The sequence below is a fragment of the Lactuca virosa genome, chromosome 5 (assembly GCF_052849685.1).
Source record: "Lactuca virosa cultivar CGN04683 chromosome 5, Lactuca_virosa_CGN04683_v6, whole genome shotgun sequence".
Classification (NCBI taxonomy): domain Eukaryota; kingdom Viridiplantae; phylum Streptophyta; class Magnoliopsida; order Asterales; family Asteraceae; genus Lactuca; species Lactuca virosa.
In genome coordinates, this window is record NC_136430.1 from 413,779,321 (window position 1) to 413,800,259 (window position 20,939).

The following is a 20,939-nucleotide window of genomic DNA, read 5'->3' on the forward strand; positions in this document are numbered from 1 at the left end:
TTAATATAATTTTTTTATTTTATTGTTTATTACCTTCTGTATCTACAACATATTTACCACCTTTTGATTATGCTTATTCAATATGTCATAATATTTTATTTGATCCAAATTTCTGATTTTCATTGTCTGGAATTGTAAGAGTCAGAGACTGTTTTCAATTTTTTAACGTCATCGATTATTTCAATAAATTTTGAGTTGTAAGTGTTTTAGATAGACAATTGAAGCTTTTGATTATATTTGATAGTGTACTTAAACGGGGTTGTTTTTTTAGATTATTGATTATTATATTGAAACATTTTATTTAAATTAATAACATTATCTTTACCATTCAATATGGAAACCATCATTCATGAACCCACTACCATATAAGCTCTTCCCTCTCCTCTCTCTTCCATCTTTTCCAACCCACAACACATGAAAACTTTATCTTTTTCAACCCACTCAACCCACTCAATTTAAAAAAATACAAAAAAACTAAGGTATGAGTTTTAAGACACATGGTACAAGAGGAGAGATAGAGCGAGAGCGAGAGAGAGAGAGAGAGAGAGAGAGAGAGAGAGAGTATGAAGCGGGTTAGTGAAGCGGGTTAGTGAAGCTATATAAACAACCCACTCCTCCTAGTCCACTCAAGCTGGAGTGGTGTCTTGGAGGTACCAATGGTACCTCCCAATTTTACCATGACTCTATCCTCCCTAACCAGAATATATTAATGTGCTTTCATTCAAATGTTTATTAAACGTGGAAAATAACAATATCTGAAAACTGGGATGCTTCTTTCATTCTTTTCTATACGAATCAAATTTGTAGATTTAATCAACATGATGGAAGCAACATATGTTTTGCATCCATATTTCATGACAGTGAGATTATATATGTAACATCCCGAAATTCAGGTACAACTATTTAGCCCTTCTTTTATTCAAAGTGTCAAGTTAAGCCCTTAAGAGGAATTGGTAGCAAATGAGTACGCTGGGCGTACTCAAGAGTACGCTGCGCGTACTCATGCGCTTATTTTGGACGCGGACTCGCCTGAGTACGCTGGGCGTACCCAGGGTTACGCTGGGCGTAATGTGTCCAGGTGCAAACCCTAATTTCAGACTTGTGCCCTATATATTGGATGCTAAGGCTCATTTCTCAGCCTCCCTAGCAGTGAGTAAAACCCTAAGAGAGAACTTCCCATCGTCCTTAGTGAGTATGTGTGATTTTGGAGCTAAAAGTGCCTTGGGGTGTTAGTGAAGAAGAAGGAGAGGAGCTTGTGGAGGCTAGAGCTTGAAGTGCAAGTTTGGATCTGAGATCTACAGAGGAAGGAGCTGCTTTTAGAGGTATAAAGTTCAAAGCTTTCCTCTTCTTTTGGTTTGTTGTTGCATGGGCCATTTCTAGGGTTAAAAGTCCCAAAGGTGGAGACTTTATGAGTGTAAGGTGCTCCATGGTCCAAGATCTGTCCCCTTTCAGTGATATTTATGTTTTAGATCCATAAAGTTTCTATCTTGGTCGCTGATATGAGATTATGCTTGAGTATTGGGCTTTCTAGTGTTAGGAAATGGTATATTTTGGGTGTTAGTGACTTGTTCAGCCATGCAAAGGCTTAAAGTCATCGACTTTATGGATTAAGAGGCTTAAAAATGGTCAGATCTAAAAGCTGGACGTGAGTCTTAACTGTTTAAGACCTCAAGAGCTAAGGGACTGAAACTGGGATTTACGCCGGGCGTAATCCCAATACGCGCGGCGTACGGGGTGGCGTTCCCCGATTCTGAGAGACTGCCTGGTACGCCCAGCGTACACATCTGGTACGCGCAGCGTAACCCGGAGGGTTGACTTTTGGTTGACTTTTAGGGTTTGGTCTATAGTGGGGCCTTTGAGTTATGAGAGGGGTAAAATGGTCTTTTACCCTTCTGAGAGTACTAAGAGGAGGAATAGTCTAGTCTTGAGAGATGTATTGATTGAGAGTATATATTTTACATGATTAGGCGGAGGCTATACCTGATTTTACAGAGTTCGAGCTTTACCGAGTTACCCGAGGTGAGTCTTCTCACTATACTTTACCTAGAGTGGTAACAGAGTTATGTGACAGAGTTATTGTATGCTATCTATGTGATTTGTGGCACGGCATTATTTCTATGTGATTTATGCTGTGTGTATACCAGAGTTAGGACCGGAAGGTCCAAAGAGCTAGGACCAGAGGGTCCACAGAGTTAGGGCCCAAGGGCCCACAGAGTTATAGCCTCGAGTGGCTAATGTGTGTTATGTTCTATAGTTATGTGCCAGTGTATTTGTATGCTATTTATGTGTTGAGATTTATTGTGATATGTGATATGCATGACCCAGAGTTATCAGAGTTAGGACCTTTGGGTCCATAGAGTTAGGGCTAAAGAGCCCACAGAGAGTTGGGACTGGAGGGTCCCACTGAGACACACTGACCAGAGGGTCAGCAGAGTCATAGCCTCGAGTGGCTAATATGTGTTAGAGTGGTATTTTGGGGAACTCACTAAGCTTTATGCTTACGGTGTTATGTGTTATGTGTTTCAGGTACCAGTGGTGATCGCGGGAAGGCGCCGGCATGATCTGTATACACACCCGCAGAGTTTATTATGATTTGATCTTGGGATTTGTAGTGAGATAAAATTGATACATTGTTTTTGAAAGCAATTGTGGATGAATTTATATGGTTTTAAAAAGTGAAAAATTGTTTTGAAAACATTGGGTGTTACAATATAAACAATAAACGATCATTCAGTTATCGTCTAGGAACAAAAAAAGCTCAAAGAAGAGTGTGTATGTGTAGAGAAAGGGAGATCGGTGAACTTATTGCTAACGCCATGGAGAAAGTTGGCAAAGAAGGTACTCACTCTATAATATTGTTATCCATTATATAGTATCTTATCTTCTAAAGAATGCTAAAAATGTCAATTTGTAGTTTTTTTTCAACATTTTGACTATTTTTTTTATAGTTTCTACCCGACAATTTAGCTGATGGTGCTGAAGCCTTTTCAAGCGTTGGAATTGGTTATCGTTTGAATGTCTCTTGATGTAAGTTTTAAGTAATTATTGTTTATAGTCATTATTTTACTTAGAATTTTCTTTCAGGTTTTAGAGGCAAAGTAGCACATATAATAAGTACTATTAAATGAAAAAAAAAACTTAGCAAAATTAAAACAAAAAAAAAATTGATGTTGATGTTGTCTATACCGTGTAAATCACAATTACAAGAATCAATATTAGCACATATATATATGGTTAAGATTACAATTTTTAAACAACGTTCGTATCTTCGAAACATTTTGCATGATTAGTTTAAATTAACTATTGTACACCTATGTTATATCAAATATCCACACATACAGAACGTCGATCAGATATTCCAATGTATATATTAATTTTAACTAATCATTATAATTTTACAAATAAAACATCTATCCTTGTAAATTAATAATTTTTTGAAAACATTGATTAATTATTAGGATTAGTTTTGCATTTATATGTATTTTTTTATATGTCCCCCGCGTTATACGCGGGTCATAATCTAGTTAAATACATAAGAGATCGATGGCTCTATCTGGAAAGTTAATTGGTTATGTAGAGATCAGTAAGAAGGGAGATGTATTCCATGATCTCTTCAGGCACAAACCCCACGAGATAGTTGCAATAGCCCCTAATAAGGTTCATGACTGTGAACTGCATGATGGTGAAAGGGGAGCCGTTGGATCTGTCATCTCTTGGCACTACACTCATGGTACTTCATACACCAAATCCTAGTTCTGGTTATTTCATTGATTTGGATAGTACATAATGCATCATGGATCATTAGTTCAAAACTATATATGACATACCGACTAACGATAATTTCTTTTGCATTGATCTCTGCTTGAAAAATATTAAGAGGGAAAAAGAAAAATTTGTAAACAGATAATTGAAGCAGTGAATGAGGAAAACCACATGGCTGTGTTTAAGGTAATCGGATCGGAGGAGATTTAGTGGAGGAGCTATACAAGAGCTTTACAATCATATTGCATGTTGAACAAAAGGGTGATGGACAGGTGGCTACTTGGACCTTTGAGTTTGAGAAGCCTGATGTGAGTGTACCATATCCAACTTCTCTGATGGACTACCTTTGTGATCTGGTCAAGGACTTGGATGCCCATGGCCATGGCAGCACTAATTAAGTAGTTCTGCAACTTCTAGTTCTTCTACTTCCACATTAATTAATAAAAGAAGGAAATTAATGGAGGGAGGTTCTCTTTTTAGTCTCTTAATGCATGTATGTGTGCATGTTTCTTAAATTGAATGAAAGAATAAATTACTACGTACGTATACATAGATGGTGAATAAGGAGAGAAACATGCCCGGGGGTGTAGTATTTTATACAAGAATCTCTTTGAAGTAATGTGATATTCGATGTATTTATAAATGCATCAGTATTCTCGTTTCCCAATAATTGGTGTTGTGAGAAACTGTCTTTGGATTTCCAGTTAAAACAAATTATTCATTATTTGTCTATTTATGATCAATCTACACAAATAATATAGAGAAAATAGCAATAATAAATTAACATACTAAAATAGCCTTAAGCTCATAAGAAACCAGTAAGTTGCAATATAAAAATGCCGACTACAAAAGAAGACTAAACATTATGCAACATGCATGAGACATAACTCAAACAAATTAATATATATCATTATTTAACTAGGCACTACAAAAAAATACTAAACATTACGCAATATTGGACATAACTCAAACAAATTAATATATATCATTATTTAATTAGACCGAGTCTCTGTAATAACACGTAAAACACATGTTTATGCAACTAATCATCGTCTCATCGGAAATATTATCTTCCTCTACGATGTGACTTCTCAATTCCATCTTATTTTGCTGCTAGACAAACATAAATTCTACATGTTTTGTATCTTTATGATCTAAAATTATTTCGTAAGATTATATTTAATTGATGTTTTGATAAAACACCGTCTATATTCCAAAGGTAGAATCCTCATGTAGCATACCACCACTCGGAATATATGGATGAGCTTAATTAATCCAAACAATATATCATTCGGTTCATCAACTGAAAAATATTGGTGCACATGTTTGATGAAATTGATCTATTCTTAGAAAAAAATGAAAAATAACGGGAGTTTCAAATATATGGTGAAAGAAAAAATCTCTTTTATAGTATACTATAGGTTTAACTGTCATTTCAATTTAATTTAACCCTTTAACGTTGTATTTAAATTAAAAAATTAAGAGTTTTATACAAATTATTAATGTGTGATTTTAAAATTACAATGATTTAATAATTATCAGAAAGAAATTGAAAATTTATAAGAGTTTTAAATGCATGTGATGAAAGAAAACATATATATCTTTTATAGTTGTGGTAAAAGAAAAAGAAAGGAAATCTGTAAAAAAAATCTCTAAATTTTAGTTATATTGACAAAAAAGTCAGTTCTGAATTTTTTTTCTTGTAATTTAGCCATTGAAACCGTAAATATCTACAACATTTTCCTTTGTGGCAGGAATGTATAATATGTTGGGATTGTGGTGAGATTTTATATTTATATTTATAGATAATAAATTGTTATGCAAATTGCAACCTTAAAAACAAGAAAAAGTGGTTACGTTATTGTGTTACACGTTTAAGTGTTGTCTTAAAATATTAAGTAAGTTTATCAAACTAATAATGTTGTGTAAAGCAACCAAAAATTTGTATTTAAAGCCAACGTTGTTGGCCATATTTTCCACAAACTCATCAACTCTCTCTTGTAAACAAGTGGCTTAGGGTTGTGACATTAATTCGAGAGATGGCTCTATGTGGAAAGTTAATTGGTCATGTTGAGGTCAGTAAGAAGGGGGATATATGCAACCTCTTTAGGTACAACCCGAACGAGATAGCTGTGATATCCCCTGATAAGGTTCATGGCTGTGATCTGCATGATGGTGAAAGGGGGGCCGTTGGATCTGTCATCTCTTGGCACTACACTCATGGTACGTAATAGGGCAAACCCTAATTTTGTTTTTATTTGTTCATTTATACATGCATGTTTAATGAATTTCTCTAGACTCTGGTGTCTTTATGGATTGAAATTGGATAGAACATCATAACTAGTTGTGTAGTTCAAAACTATAACATATATCGTTACCAGAAGGGACCCTTATTTTTATCGACGGAATAGATTCGTCAATAATTACCAACTGAATACCTTACTCTTATAGTGATCCTTCATTTGGTAAACATAGTCCACCGGTAATTCGTCTATACTTTTTTTTTCCGATCGTCGACACTTCGTAGAAATTTCCATCGGTAATAATTACCTACGAGGCTTTTCCCAACAAAATATTTTGTCAGTAAAACGGTTAATTAGTTTCGGATTTCCTTAGTTTCGGATTTCCGACTGAAACCATTGCCGCACATGACTTTTTTTCTTCTTCTAGAGTGATATTGAATGACATATTTCTTGGCATCTATGCATGGTAATAAGAGGGAAAGAAGAAAATTTCAAAACAGATAATCGAAGCAGCCAGTGATGAAAACCACATAATTGTGTTTAAGGTAATCGGAGGAGATCTAGTAGACGAGCTATACAAGACCTTTACAATTATACTAAATGTTGACAAAAAAGGTGATAAAGAGGTGGCTACTTGGACGTTTGAATTTGAGAAGCCTGATATAAGTGTACCGTATCCAACTTCCATGATGGACTACCTTTGTGATCTGGTCAAGGACTTGGATACCTATAGCAGCACTAATTAGTTGAGTTACTTCTACGTAAAGATGAAAATGGAAGGAAGTTAAGTGTCGGTCGATATGAATGTGTTTTTCTCCGATTGAAATAATAAACCACGTCGCTTGTGAGTAAGGAGTAAGAAATGGGTGGTGCTACTGGCGTAAACATGAATCTTTTTTTAAGTAATGTAATATATGACATATATATGTATAATTATTCTTGTTTCCAAATGATTTGTGTTGTTTGAAACTGTCTTTAGATTTCCAAAACAAATAATTCATTATTGTCTTGTGTGGTAAGTCAACTATGCAGGTTCGGGTATATTTAGGTCATTTATTTTAACAAGTTATAGGATTGGTTTATGTGGTTTGTCAAAACATAAGCTAATCCTTCTATTTTTCTGGATTTGGTCATTAAAACCTAAAATCAAGAAACACAGATCTTGAAGAAACCATTCACCACCATTCTCTATCACTTGATTTGAATAAAAAATCCTAACCTAAAAACCGATCCAAATAGAAAACGAATATCAAAATCAAAGGGGTAGGGTAGAATCAATGGCGGCGGAGTTCAGTGGCGGTTATGCCGGGGAGGAGATCAGTAGTGGTTCCGTATGAAGGCTTCCAACATTAAAATCTCTTTCCTAGATCGTAGATTCGAGTAGTGAGATCACGCCGAAAAAATTACGCAAGTCGCTCCAGACCTTGCTGGAATAATTAAATATGCCACTCTAGATCTTGTCAAAAAAAAAAAACAAAACAAAAAAAAAAAGACAACTTCCATCATCGCTATCATCATCGTTTCCTTACTCCTCTCCTTCCCCATGTCTGCCTAGATTCTAAATCCCTCCCAATTGCAAAACCTCCAACGTCTAGTGACCAAATGTTGTTCTTTTCTTGCTTGTAGGTTCTTTTTGTCCATTGATCGGTTTAGAAAGCACACGGGAATATGAACGGGTGGTAGTGGCTCCTTTAGGTCCTGTTGGTGAGACGGTTTTGCATGTTTTGAAGTAGTTGAAGGTTTTGCAGTGGAGGTGGAGGTTGTCGAGTAAGGGAAGAAGATGTTGTGGTTTGTAATGTTATAGGGTAGCAATTTCAGTGGCTGTGGGTGTGTTCCAACAATTAAAGAAAGGATGGTGAAGGATGTGTTGGTGGTGGGTAGGTATTTTAATTATATATACATATTAATTTTTGGAAAGCCAAATGAACAGTAAACTTTTTTCCATTCAGACTTTGGCCACAATTGTTTATGATATTGACATTTTGGTCCCTGGGTCCTTTCAGATGGTTGTATATCCCCTATCCTAATAAGTAAGTATTTTTTATGCCACGTGGCATTCTCTAAGCCCTATCCTAGCTTATATTCCCGCTCATTTTATCAAAGTAAAATTCCTAAATTATCCCTCTAGGACTTATACAGTCAAATAATTTCCTCTTCAATCGGAAAATCACGAATTTATCTTCTAAATCTTCAATCATCCTCAAATCTCGGTCCCTTGATTAGTGCATGAAATCAATTTTCAAAAATCTTATCTTGATTTTGTTGATTTCGTTGTAATTTCCTGCTATTGAAATTTCTAACACTGATAGCAATAAATCAGCACACTAATAGCAAGAAATCAGGATTCAATCTCCAAATTTGAATCAGCCTTTCGTCGACTTCCTTTCCCAGACGCCCCTTTGTTCATCGTCTTCATCTTTTCTCTCTCGGCAACTCAATCATGACACTACATATACGTATCCCCCATCGACTGTAATACAGGCGTAAGTACCTATTTCTTGAACCCTAATCTTCAATTTGGTGACAACAAAGCTTCCATCTTCATATTTGTCTACAATATATGTCTATGATTTTAGGTTTCAATATGAGTGTTCGAACAATAATACGAGATTTGAAGGAGAACTGCCCTACCTCATAGATGACAGGTAATTTGTTTAAAAATACATTTGAAATATCTTAAATATTATGAAGTTTCAGTCTTCTCATTTAATCAATTTAACAATTCTATAAACAAAAGAAAGCAATCCGAGGATCAACAGCAAATGCAGTTTTTGCATACTCAATCCATTTGTTAGAGTTAATTTTTGGCCTATAAGAATCTTATTTTGACGTATGTCGTTCTAAAATAATATTATTAATCAATGCATTGGGATCTGATTTTTGATATTCAAACAAAGCAGGTTTCGTTTAAACAATAGTGTTGTCGGTTACTTAGCTTTAACTGTTGTGATTTTTGCTCGAAATGTTAAACACAACAAGAAAATTGCTCTTTGGAAAGAACAAATTTGCTCAAATCACGGATATATAAAGCGAAAAAAACAATTCATATTTTCTTTTCTTTTTTACACTTTTACAAGAACACTATAATTTGTTTCTAACAAAAGACAAGTATAATTCCTTAAAAAGGTATCAACACGGCCATTCAAGCAGCATACACTGTTGCTCTTCTGTATTCATCCTAACAGTTTCTTTTTTGCTCTAAATTGTAACCAGGCTGAGCTAGAAGTCAAGTTCTGGCATCGATTTCTGCAATTTCGGCACAATATGTTCAAGAGTCAGAACTTGTAATTAATGGAACTTTACCAATATCACATACGGATGCAAATTACATTTGTGCTACTATCGATTGGTGTCCTGATGACAAGTGTAACTACAATCATTGCCCATGGGGATCGTCATCTGCTCTAAATCTGGTAAACACATCACACACTTTTCCATATATGTAACACAAAGTAAATGAAAATAATTTTTTTTGGTGGTATCATATTTTCAGGATTTATCTAATCCGATTCTTACAAAAGCAGTCCAAGGTTTGGTGGTATCATATTTTCAGGGTATCAAATACATTCATGGGAATTTGGTACTTCATTCATCTCAAATCCTTAAATTTGTTTTTATTTATATATGATATGTACATTCATATTCTTTATTGGTGTAGGAAATGAGTTGAGTGGTAATGGTGTTGGTGCCATGGTCCATGCTGAACAGTATGGGAACGATTTAATTGAACTCAGGGGTATAATTGACAATCTATACAGACGAATCCAGCCAAAACCACTGCTTGTAGCCCCTGGATGGTTCTTTGATAAAGAATGGTTTGCACTTTGCAAAGCTTCTTAAGGAAACAGGTTCACAAATTGTCAATGTCATGACACTCCATATGTCGTTCATTAAGCTATCCACTAAATGCCACCACATCTCTACTTCCATGGTCTCTCATCTGTTTCACAATAAATTATCTTTTTCTTTTCTTTTTTTTGTTGTTGTTGTGCAGACAATTGTTCTTTGCCAAGTAGAAAAAGTTAAAGAAGACATGTTCAATAAGCTATACGGTTCCATAAGGTTAGCTCTTCTATTTGCAACAAGTTGTATTGAGACTAAGACTCGTATCAATATGAGAAATTTTCCGTTCATTCCCTCACCTAAATATGGTGGATAGATGTCAGTGGGTTAAAAGTACAATTTTTGAAAAAGATACGAGAAATGCTCTTACTAAATAACATCACATCCCTAATCCATTTTGGTGCTACTCTCTCAAAATAAAGCATTGCTTCATTAGAGAAACAAGTTATATCTGATTACAGTACTAAAAAGAGAAATCCAAATCCTTTTGAGTATGCCCTCGAGTTATACTGCAATATCTTTTCTCTTTTTGGAATTTGATGTTTTAGCCGAAGCGATGAGGATAATTTGTCCAAGATGCATTAGCAGAAGCGAGTCTACACACGAGTTGTGTACTACGATTTCATCTCAATGCAAGTTCTACCCAAAGCCAACAAATAGTTGTTGTTTCTTACTGATTAAGGTATGCATGTATTTTGATTCGTTTAACACATCTTCAAGATTTATATTTATTATGGATATGATTCTGATGCACGTATTATTTTTATCTGATTGCATTAGTGATTCAAGATCATGTCATTGGTAGAGATTTAGAATATCTTTTCAATTTCATCTAAAGTCGATTAATTGGTATATAATTTCATAACTTTGCTCGACCTTCTTGATTGCTCTAAAGTATTTGTACCGGTGAAATTTTGAATCTTAATGTATTATTTCTTGATGTTGTGAAGGTGTTTGGGGCTTACAAACTTCAGATTTTTTGGGTGGCATCTAATGTAAATTTGACAACTTTCAAAGTGCATATGCCTCCATGTTGTGCAATCTTACATATCAAATTAAGGGTTGTAACAAAATCCTTTATGTAGCCTGTAGAGAAGATTATGTGACCATTTAAGCTATTTGTTTCCATATAAATCGCAATTGTATCGTCCTTTTACTAAATATTGATTACAGTTTTAGGGGTTTGTTCACTTCTAATTATCATGGAAGTTGCAAAGTCAGGTTTAAGCATACAGATTGTATCAAATTTATGGTATAAATATGGAGTCGATTTTGTCCATAAAGCAAAACTGTGATGAGTTTTGTTCGTTTCAATGTGCTTACCATTTCAAAGACAGAAACATTCATGAAATGGTTCATCTTTACGATTAAAAAGTTTTTGTTCATTATTTTTGTTTTAACTATATTGGTATGGAAAGAGAAAGGGATTTTTATATTTCATTTTTTTAGACTTATATTCTTTCAGGCCAAAATTTCAATAAAAATTGATGAAGGTTATCATTGTGGATTATGCTCTTACGACTAACAAGATCAAGAGCTTTTTGTAGCCAAAGCTTGAAGGCTTAACTAGCTAATTTTTTAATTAAGTATTCCCATATCATGCTCATTGAGTCATTTCATAAACAATTTTCATAAATTTAGTAAATAACAACACTAATTTTAGAGCAAATTCAGTGAATGGTATAATTGATTTTTTTTTTTTTTGTTTTTTTGTTTTTTTGTTTTTTTGTAAACTGGCAAATCTAATTTGATTTTTTTTAGTTATCAAATAATATTATGTATAAAATGAAGATGATGTTTATCGTAGAAAACTATGAGCATTGTGATAATTTATATTAAAAAAAAGAATACAAAAAAAATATTGTTGAACGGAATCAAGGAATCTTTCAAGATTATCAAACCCAATGGTATGTTTGTCCCACGAAACGTTGTTGGAGATAAATTATTACAGAATAGTTACGGGCATGAATTTGGGTAAATTATAAAATTACGATGAATTAAATAGTGACCATTTTTATGGTGTATATGAGTTAGAATGCTTATCTTGATTTTGTTTTCATTTTTTTTCTTCATCTTGCTCTCTCTTTACTATAGTGACAAAGAGAGAATTGTACCAATTTGATGTTCAACATCAGGTTTGTATGAAGTCAAGTTTTTTATTTTATAATCAATTTTTTTAATTATATTTAAAATTATTACCCGTGGGTTCCACGGGTTTTAACCTAGTATATATATATATATATATATATATATATATATATATATATTGTGGCCATCCTTATGAATAGTATACTTTGTGCTATTCAGATTTTGATCACAATATTTTATGGGATTGACATGTTTGGTCTCTTTATTTCTTTCATTTATCCAATATGACCCTTGAGGTGGTATGTGATATTTTCGTGGTACATGGCCTTTTCATGTTGCTACACCGCCTCTTTACCCAATCACCTACTGCACTCCAATTCAAAGAGATCGATTATCTCTCATTTTTTACGCAATTATTCCTCTTAGCGAGATATATTCTGTATAAGTATTTATGTAATTGATGGTGTATATCCTTTCCTTTCTATTAGGAATCCTTTTGTATTTATACGTATCATTGTTTAATGAGAAGGATAACTTTGAAAATCACAATTATGTTTATGGTATCAGAGCCTCTTTTGGCCTAACCCTAAGCCGTCGCACCCTCCACAGCAGTCGACCTCTGTTCTTTTTCCCTCCCCCTCCATATCTCCTTCTCATCTCATCGACATGCCAGGCGACGCAGAAACCACCAAATCCACCTTCCACCTGGCATTCACAGTAAGCAACATCAAGAATGCCATACCTCTCATTCTCAACCGGTCTGACGATCATTATCCTTCATGGGTGGAATTCTTCAACATTCACGTTTGTGCTTACAACGTGAAAGATCACATCGATGACAAAACCCCCACACCCACTGATGTTGATAAGGACACATGGGATCGTCTTGATGCCCTTGTGAAATCATCGATCTACAGCACCATAACACCTGATCTCGCTCACACCATCATGAAACCTGGTGCATCGGCCCTTGACCTTTGGAAGCGTCTTCAAGAAATATTTCTTGATAATAAAAACACTCGTGCAGTTTACCTCGAGGAACAATTTAACAACACCCATATCTCTGCCTTCTCTAACATCACTGAATATTGCGCCGCCTCAAGAACCTAGCCGATCAACTAGAAAACGTTGGACACCCGGTGTCAGAAACGAAGATGGTCCTCCAACTCATCTCCGGTCTCACAAAGGGGGACTACGATACCGTTGCTACCATTATACAACAAACCAACCCCCTTCCCAGCTTCACAAAAGCGCAATCCTCCCTCCTCCTTGAAGAAGCCCGCCGCAACAAGCCTGACCCCACCATTCCCCAAGCCCTTGTCACTCAACGGGCTGACTCCGGCACTTCTGAACACTCCAAAAACGGCACTAATAACCATACCTCAGGCTACAATGGATGTGGTCAACACCGGGGAAATCAGCGTAGCGGCGATCGCTGGTCTCGCGGCGGACAACGAGGCGGCAGAGGACGCGGACGTGGCAACGACAGATTCTCGTCGCCGCAAACCCCATGGAAATGGCCCGGTTGGTTTCCCCCATACCCCTGGTCTGCCCCTCAATGCCCGTACCCCACAGCTCCTCAGGTTGGAATTATGGGGCCTCGTCCAAACATCTGATTCTCACCAGCACAACAGCAACAGCAAGTCCACACGGACCCCCAAGCCAACTTTGCCTCAAACTCACAGTCGGCCCACTCCAGCCCGATGATGCCAACCGAACTTGCACAAGCATTCCAAACCATGCAAATGCAACCACCCGATAGCTCATGGTATATGGATACAGGATCAACATCCCACCTCACTAGCGATGCTGGTAAGCTCTCTAATTTCTCTCGTTTTAATAAAGATAATTATATTTTGGTTGGTAATGGCCATCGAGTTCCAGTTTTTGGTCATGGAAATGCAATCATCTCATACCTCAATCACCCTTATCGCCTAAACAATGTTTGCCTTGTCCCTAACATCATCAAAAACCTTGTTGCTGTGAAACAGTTTAATCGTGATAATAATACATCGGTTGAATTTGACCCATTCGGTTTTACTGTGAAGGATCTAATCACGAAGAAACATATCACCCGGTGTGACAGCCCTGGCGATCTTTATCCACTCACACCTTCACCTACCAACGAGCACCCACCTGTCGCCTTTTATATGGAGTCACCAAATATGTGGCACAACCGTCTTGGTCATCCTGCCGTATCTAATTTACAATATTTAAATTCGTGTCTTTCGTTTTCTAGCTCTAAAAATACTTTGTTTTTATGTAATGCTTGCCGTTGGGAAAACATTGTCGATTAACCTTTGATGATTCTGTTTCTGTTACATATTTACCCTTTGATATTATTCATGCTGATATATGGACATCACCTGTTAAAAGTAAACTCAACCACAACTACTACCTTGTGTTACTTGATGATTTTTCACACTATATTTGGACGTTTCCCATTAAATCCAAATCTGAAACTTTTCTGCTCCTCACGCAATTCTACAAATATGTCCAAACTCAGTTTTCCACCAACATTAAATCCTTTCAGTGCGACAATGGACGTGAATTTCACAACGCAGCCTTCACACAGTTTTGCAACACCAATGGTGTTCAACTTCGCTTCACATGCCCATACACCTCCCCCAGAATGGCAAGGCAGAATGCATAATTCGAACCCTGAATAACATGGTACGAACATCTTTAATTCATGCGTCACTACCACCCTCATTTTGGAACTATGCGATCCATACAGCCACATATCTTACCAACATCCTCCCATCACGTGTCATTGGTAACAAAACACCAACTCATATTCTTTACCTTCGTACCCCTACATATAAACATTTACGAACATTTGGGTGTCTATGTTACCCTAACACCACATCCACCATCCCCCACAAACTAGCCCCTCGATCCATCCCTTGTATCTTCCTTGGGTATCCCGACAATCATCGTGGTTATCTATGCCTACCACTCGATAACTCCAAACCAATAATCTCTCGTCATGTCACCTTTCATGAACATATTTTCCCTTATTCTAATATTGCAAAGTATCGAGCTGAATCCTATGAGTTTCTAGATACAAACGACCCATCACCATACTTAATTCGCCCTCAACTTATCCCAACGAATACAACACAACCCTCCCCACCACCTTCACCCCCACCCCCACCTCAAAATTCACCACAACACTCACCTCCACCCTCCCCACCTCCCCACCATCTTCACCCACCACCACCGTCGCCGATTATCCCTAACTCTCCATCATCCTCTCACATGCATACACGATCTAAAAGTGGAATTGTGAAACCAAACCCCAAATACACACTCCACACTCAACAAATATCCCCAATCCCATCCAACCCACGGGTTGCTTTGCAAGATCAAAACTGGCTCGATGCTATGACTACTGAATATAATGCTTTATTGAAACATGGAACATGGGATCTTGTGCCTAGACCATCCAATCACAATGTTATTCGATGTCATTGGTTATTTCGGCACAAGTTTAAGGCAGATGGCACTTTGGAGCGCTACAAGGCACGACTTGTAGTGAATGGAAAAACACAAGAGGTTGGTATTGATAGCGATGAAACATTCAGCCCGGTTGTCAAACTTGCCACTATTCGCACTGTTCTTAGTCTCGCCATGGCACAAAATTGGGATGTTCATCAATTGGATGTGAAAAACGCTTTTTTACATGGTAATTTGAAGGAAACCGTATATATGCACCAGCCACCTGGTTTTTTTAACACTAGTTATCCGGACCATGTTTGCAAATTAAAGAAATCCTTGTATGGGTTGAAACAGGCACCGCGTGCATGGTATCAACGATTCACATCTTATTTACTAACTATTGGATTTGTGTGCAGCAAAAGTGACAATTCCTTATTTATCTACCAAAAACAACATGAGACAGCTTATCTACTTCTGTATGTCGATGACATAGTGCTAGCTACCTCATCTACAACACTCAAAACTTGGCTCCTCGATGCTCTAAAACGGGAATTCGACATGACTGATCTTGGCCCGCTATCTTACTTCCTCGGAATTGCTGTCACGCGCACCAAGAACACCATGTTCTTATCTCAACGCAAATACGTTGAAGAAATCCTCAAACGTGCCAACATGGAAGCATGCAAACCAGTCACCACTCCCGTTGACACTAATTCCAAACTAAGTCTTCATGATGGTGATCCTGTGGCTGATCCATCTCTATATCAAAGTCTTGCGGGAGCTCTCCAATACCTTACATTCACACGTCCAGACATTGCATACGCCGTGCAACAGATCTGCCTCTTTATGCACGCTCCGAAAATCGGCCACTTTAATGCTTTAAAACGGATTATACGGTACATCAAAGACACCCTAGATCATCGTCTCACGTTATTCTCCTCTCCATCCACTCAACTAGTGTCCTATACTGATGCTGATTGGGGCGGTTGCCTGGACACCCGCCGCTCCACATCCGGATATTGCGTTTTTCTCGGTGACAATCTCATCTCATGGTCTGCCAAACGTCAAGCCACTCTTTCAAGGTCCAGTGCTGAAGCCGAATACCGTGGTGTTGCCAATGTAGTTGCTGAAGCCTGTTGGCTTCGCAACCTTCTTCTCGAGTTACATGCACCTCTGAAACGTGCCACGATCGTCTATTGTGACAATGTCTCTGCTGTCTATTTATCCGGTAATCCTGTGCAACACCAACATACAAAACACATTGAAATGGATATACACTTTGTTCGTGCAAAGGTCGCTATTGGTCAAATTCGAGTTCTTCATATTCCATCTACTTATCAATATGCTGACATATTTACTAAAGGACTTCCGCGACAGCTATTTCTTGATTTTAGAGACAGTCTCAGCGTCCGTCTTCCTCCCGCTAAGACTGAGGGGGACTCTTAGCGAGATATATTCTGTATAAGTATTTATGTAATTGATGGTGTATATCCTTTCCTTTCTATGAGGAATCCTTTTGTATTTATACGTATCATTGTTTAATGAGAAGGATAACTTTGAAAATCACAATTATCTTTAATTCCACTTATTTCCATCTTCTCGCCTATGTCCGAAATTCTAACCTTCTTCTGTACCATCCACCGTTTCCCTCTTCCAATAATCATCGATAGATGCCTTTCGCCTCCGCCTGATTAACCTCCTCACTCCTCCGACTTCCAAACTGCGACGACCCTTGACACCATTGTTATCGCCGAATCCAGACATGACACCATTATTCTATCTCTTGCTTTTTCTTATTGATGGGAAGGTTCGTTCTGATTATTGAAATTGTTGTTTAGGATCTTGATTTCGGGTTTCTTCCTGTACTTCTAGAGTTGTCAGTTTTTTTTTTTTTTGTGATTAGTAAGGAACAAAATTGAAAGGGAAACAAAAAGAGGAACCATCAGATTGAGGGTGAGATAGATAGGTGAAACAGGAAAATAAAGATGGGAAAAGGTCCAGGTTTGTATCCCGACAAAAAATCCGAAGGTAATTCAACGATTTTTTTTGCATTTTTTACATATATGTTCGTATGTGCTGCAAGTAAGTTTGTGTGTGTGTGTTTGCATATATATGTTCACATAATTTTCCAGGTTTGGCTTCCACTAAAGATGATTTATCTTCATTTGATTGTTTCATTATTTGGATATTTTAAACTTAATAATTTCCTCTATGTTATGTAATAGTTTGTTTTTCCTTCTGTGTAGGTGAATTAGATGAATTGGGAGAGACATATTTTTAAATCTTGGCTAGGTGAGGTAATCATGTTCTTTTTGGTATTAGCATTTGATTAAGTTGCAATATCATCTGTAGACCATTTCATAGTATGTTATGGCTTTTGTTTAGTAGTTCATGTGATATTTTATGAATATATTATGTATATTTTGCACAATCTGTTGTTGAACCATAGATTGTTAAGCATTCATTATTGCTATCATGATGAAAAATATCATCTAATTTTGTAATATTTACACAGAACTTCCAAATGGTTAAAACATTGATTTAATTTGTGGGTATTTCATTAAAATTGGTATGTACTTTCATTTGTACTTAAATGTCCATATTATTAACAAATTTCCGCATGGAAGATGTTTGATGACCAATTACTATTATTGCACAATTTATGAAAGTAAAGTTGATAGTGTGCTATATAATTAAAATCCAAGAAATACTGACCAAAAAACACCATTTTTTTAACTCCAAAATCACTTACCATGCCTGTTATAATTAAAATTACTCAATATTTGGACAAGTTTTGATAGAAATTAGAGAGCACAATTACTATTATTGCACAATTTATGAAAGTAAAGTTGATAGTGTGCTATATAAAGCGGATGATAGTAGTTCTTTTCGCTAAACATTGATATAAATTATAAGATATACAAAAAAAATTAGCCCTATTAATTATTGGAAATATAGGGAACAACTTGCAGAAAAGATTTTGTGAGGTTTCACTCTATTTTCGTGATTTGCAATAATAGGGCTAAACATTGGTGAGGTTTCACTCGATTTTTGTGATTTGCATTTTCTCTGAGAAAATGTTGTATTTAAATGTTAGAAATGCTAATAGTAGCTTGAATAAGAATTTAAAGACCGGAATGTTGAAGTAGTATGCAATTTCTAGAACTTCATTAATGTGTTTGTTGGTGTCGTCATGATCCTTGCCACAGAATGGAGTTTCTTTGATCATGTTTAGGAATTGATCCTTTAATTCGAAATTTGTTGTGGCCGGAATTGCGGGTCGAGTCAATCATGGACCGGTACCTTCTCACTTACTAATAGCATATTCCTCCAAGGTTAGTGCGTTCATCATATCTTCTTGATCGCTCTGATCCTCCTCAGAATTGTGATAGCTATTTTCTGATAAGTTAGCGTCTACTTAACAAAAAAAAAAAATTCTAACTCAACCTCCTTTTGTCTTTTATGCAGTTCTCGCTCAAGTTCTTTGAGTGGGGAAGCTAGGCTGGAACTGTATCCTATGGTCATTAACTATTAATATAAAAATAAAAACAAACCAAAAACAAGTGTAAAATTGGACAAAATGAAAAATAAAATAGAATCTGAAATCACCGATATTCGTGTCGCGATAGGTTGGTTTCCGCGGCGTGAAATTCGTAGATTCAGAGAATCTATTAACTAGCTAAAAACAGAAAATAAAAACCTAATTATAGTTTACACAATCAAAATAATCCGCTACAAATAAAACTAATACCCGACAACGGTGTCAAAAAATTGATGTGAGATTTTTATACTAAAAATTCTTTAAGTTTTAAGCTTATAAAACCTTTATTTAACACTTCTAAACATAACTTACACAGACAGTGAACCTGATCACATATAATATATTTGCGGTAAATAAAGGTGTAGAACTCTTTGGGTTAGGTATGACTGATAACAAACTAAATCAATTGAGCGAAAAATAATTTTTTTAGGAGAGGGAGGTGGGAGGGGTCATTGAAATCTAAATAAAATCAAACTAACGAACATATTAAAGTTAAGATAATGATCTGGAGCGCTTCCACTTAAACTTCGAATTCGTATTTCCTATGATGAATATATAATAGAGTAACAATGTATAAAGATGCTTACCAAATATACTACTAATTATGTTCTAATTACTAATTTTTATGATTAATAAGTAACTAATTTAATGTTTATAAAATTAGAAACCTATAAACCAACTAATTACTTAAAACAAACTTAAAATTAAATCAAGAGTCTAATTCATAAAATTAAACCTAGCATAAGTTGTTAAACTAATGCTCTCTTAGATGTTAAAGTTACCAATAATTATTACTTAATCCTAGAATTGGTTAAATCACAAGTCTTAATAGTTTAATAGCAAAAACTATCAAGATACAAGTCAAAATAATAAGATTGTAGTCTAAACTATATGCAACTCAACAATAAAAATCGAAACTTCAATAAGTAAGGTAGACGATTTGATCAAAAAATAATTTTATATCAACTTTATAACTTTAAAATCATAATTACACCATAGTACTCTAGCTCATCTACATTTAAGTGGAAGAGAATGTTATTAGCCTCTCATGTTTACAGGAAAACAACAAAACAAATAATAATAATGATAAACGTTGCAAACCTAATACTTTTCTTTAAGATTTCTTGAACAATTCTTCTCTAGTTCACCTTTTAAAACTCCTCTGCCTTCTACTACGAAATAAGGGTTATTTTTTTGCACCTTAAAGTGTTTCTTTTCTTGCACACTTTTATGAAAGGTGAAAATCTTGTATTTATAGGAAAATAAACTAAGTGGCGCTAAGTCTTCACCTTCGCAATGCTAACCCGTCTTTTATGGTATCTTTGAAATTCTTCCTTATCCACTCCATATCTAGCTCATTTTTCCTTCTTTAATGATTGTCCGGATTTTTACTCCATTTATCAAATATGATCATTTTTACATCATAGTTATCCTTATTTTACAATTATTCATTTAAATGACTGACCTAATTAATCATATTTTTTTGACTCATTTTAGCAATATCACATGCTATGAACATAGTCGATTAACTTTTAATTTCAAAACAATTTTGGCAAAAACTTATTTGTATTTGTAATACTAAATATTAATCACAATATTTTCATCAAACTTGCATCATATTTTAGTTAAAAAAAACTTTAGTAAAAAATGACTCTTTTAGCCAAAATTTGAGATAATATAAGCGCTTATACCATAATAATGTGTGGTAATCATCATGACGATCAGGAAGTAAGTCTATTTTAATCAAGATTTGGGGAAAAGAAAATATGAAGGGCTTTGGAAAAATAAAAAACTCACCACAGAAAGCTATTAATAGGAGATTTAAGTGTCTGACTATTGATCTATGCTTCTAGAACATTTCCCCAAAAGAGCATCCCAATAGTTTCCATTAAGCATTTCAACCAACAAAAAAAGAAAAAAAAATTCACAACTTGAAATTAAATTGAATTAAACAAAAGTCAACATTCATTTATTGGTCATGTCAATAAAAAATTAGGTACTTGGGAAGGGGAAGTAATGAC

At 35.6% G+C, this 20,939-nt stretch overlaps 2 protein-coding genes, 1 long non-coding RNA gene and 1 pseudogene across 6 annotated transcripts; all 4 read left to right on the top strand.

The window, feature by feature from the left end:
* Nucleotides 1-3,543: 3,543 nt before the first annotated feature.
* Nucleotides 3,544-4,189, top strand: LOC145110836 (kirola-like; annotated as a pseudogene).
* A 1,557-nt stretch (nt 4,190-5,746) lies between these two features.
* Nucleotides 5,747-6,974, top strand: LOC145116257 (kirola-like). Its single transcript, XM_079052614.1, has 2 exons — nt 5,747-5,985; nt 6,480-6,974. The coding sequence occupies exons 1-2, from the start codon at nt 5,802-5,804 to the stop codon at nt 6,749-6,751; spliced, it is 456 nt and encodes a 151-aa protein (XP_078908740.1). The 5' UTR covers nt 5,747-5,801; the 3' UTR covers nt 6,752-6,974.
* A 1,376-nt stretch (nt 6,975-8,350) lies between these two features.
* LOC145116959 (uncharacterized) lies at nt 8,351-11,011 on the top strand. 4 transcript variants are annotated; one of them, XR_013712410.1, is made up of 9 exons: nt 8,351-8,488; nt 8,582-8,650; nt 9,219-9,418; nt 9,499-9,585; nt 9,664-9,853; nt 10,000-10,067; nt 10,397-10,530; nt 10,629-10,697; nt 10,799-11,011. It is a non-coding gene; the product is annotated as an uncharacterized LOC145116959 (long non-coding RNA). The 4 variants fall into 4 exon arrangements; XR_013712408.1 differs by having other exon boundaries at nt 9,664-10,067; XR_013712409.1 differs by having other exon boundaries at nt 10,000-10,530.
* A 1,591-nt stretch (nt 11,012-12,602) lies between these two features.
* LOC145113994 (uncharacterized) lies at nt 12,603-13,046 on the top strand. Its single transcript, XM_079050020.1, has one exon. The coding sequence runs from the start codon at nt 12,603-12,605 to the stop codon at nt 13,044-13,046; it is 444 nt and encodes a 147-aa protein (XP_078906146.1).
* The last annotated feature ends 7,893 nt before the right edge of the window (nt 13,047-20,939 follow it).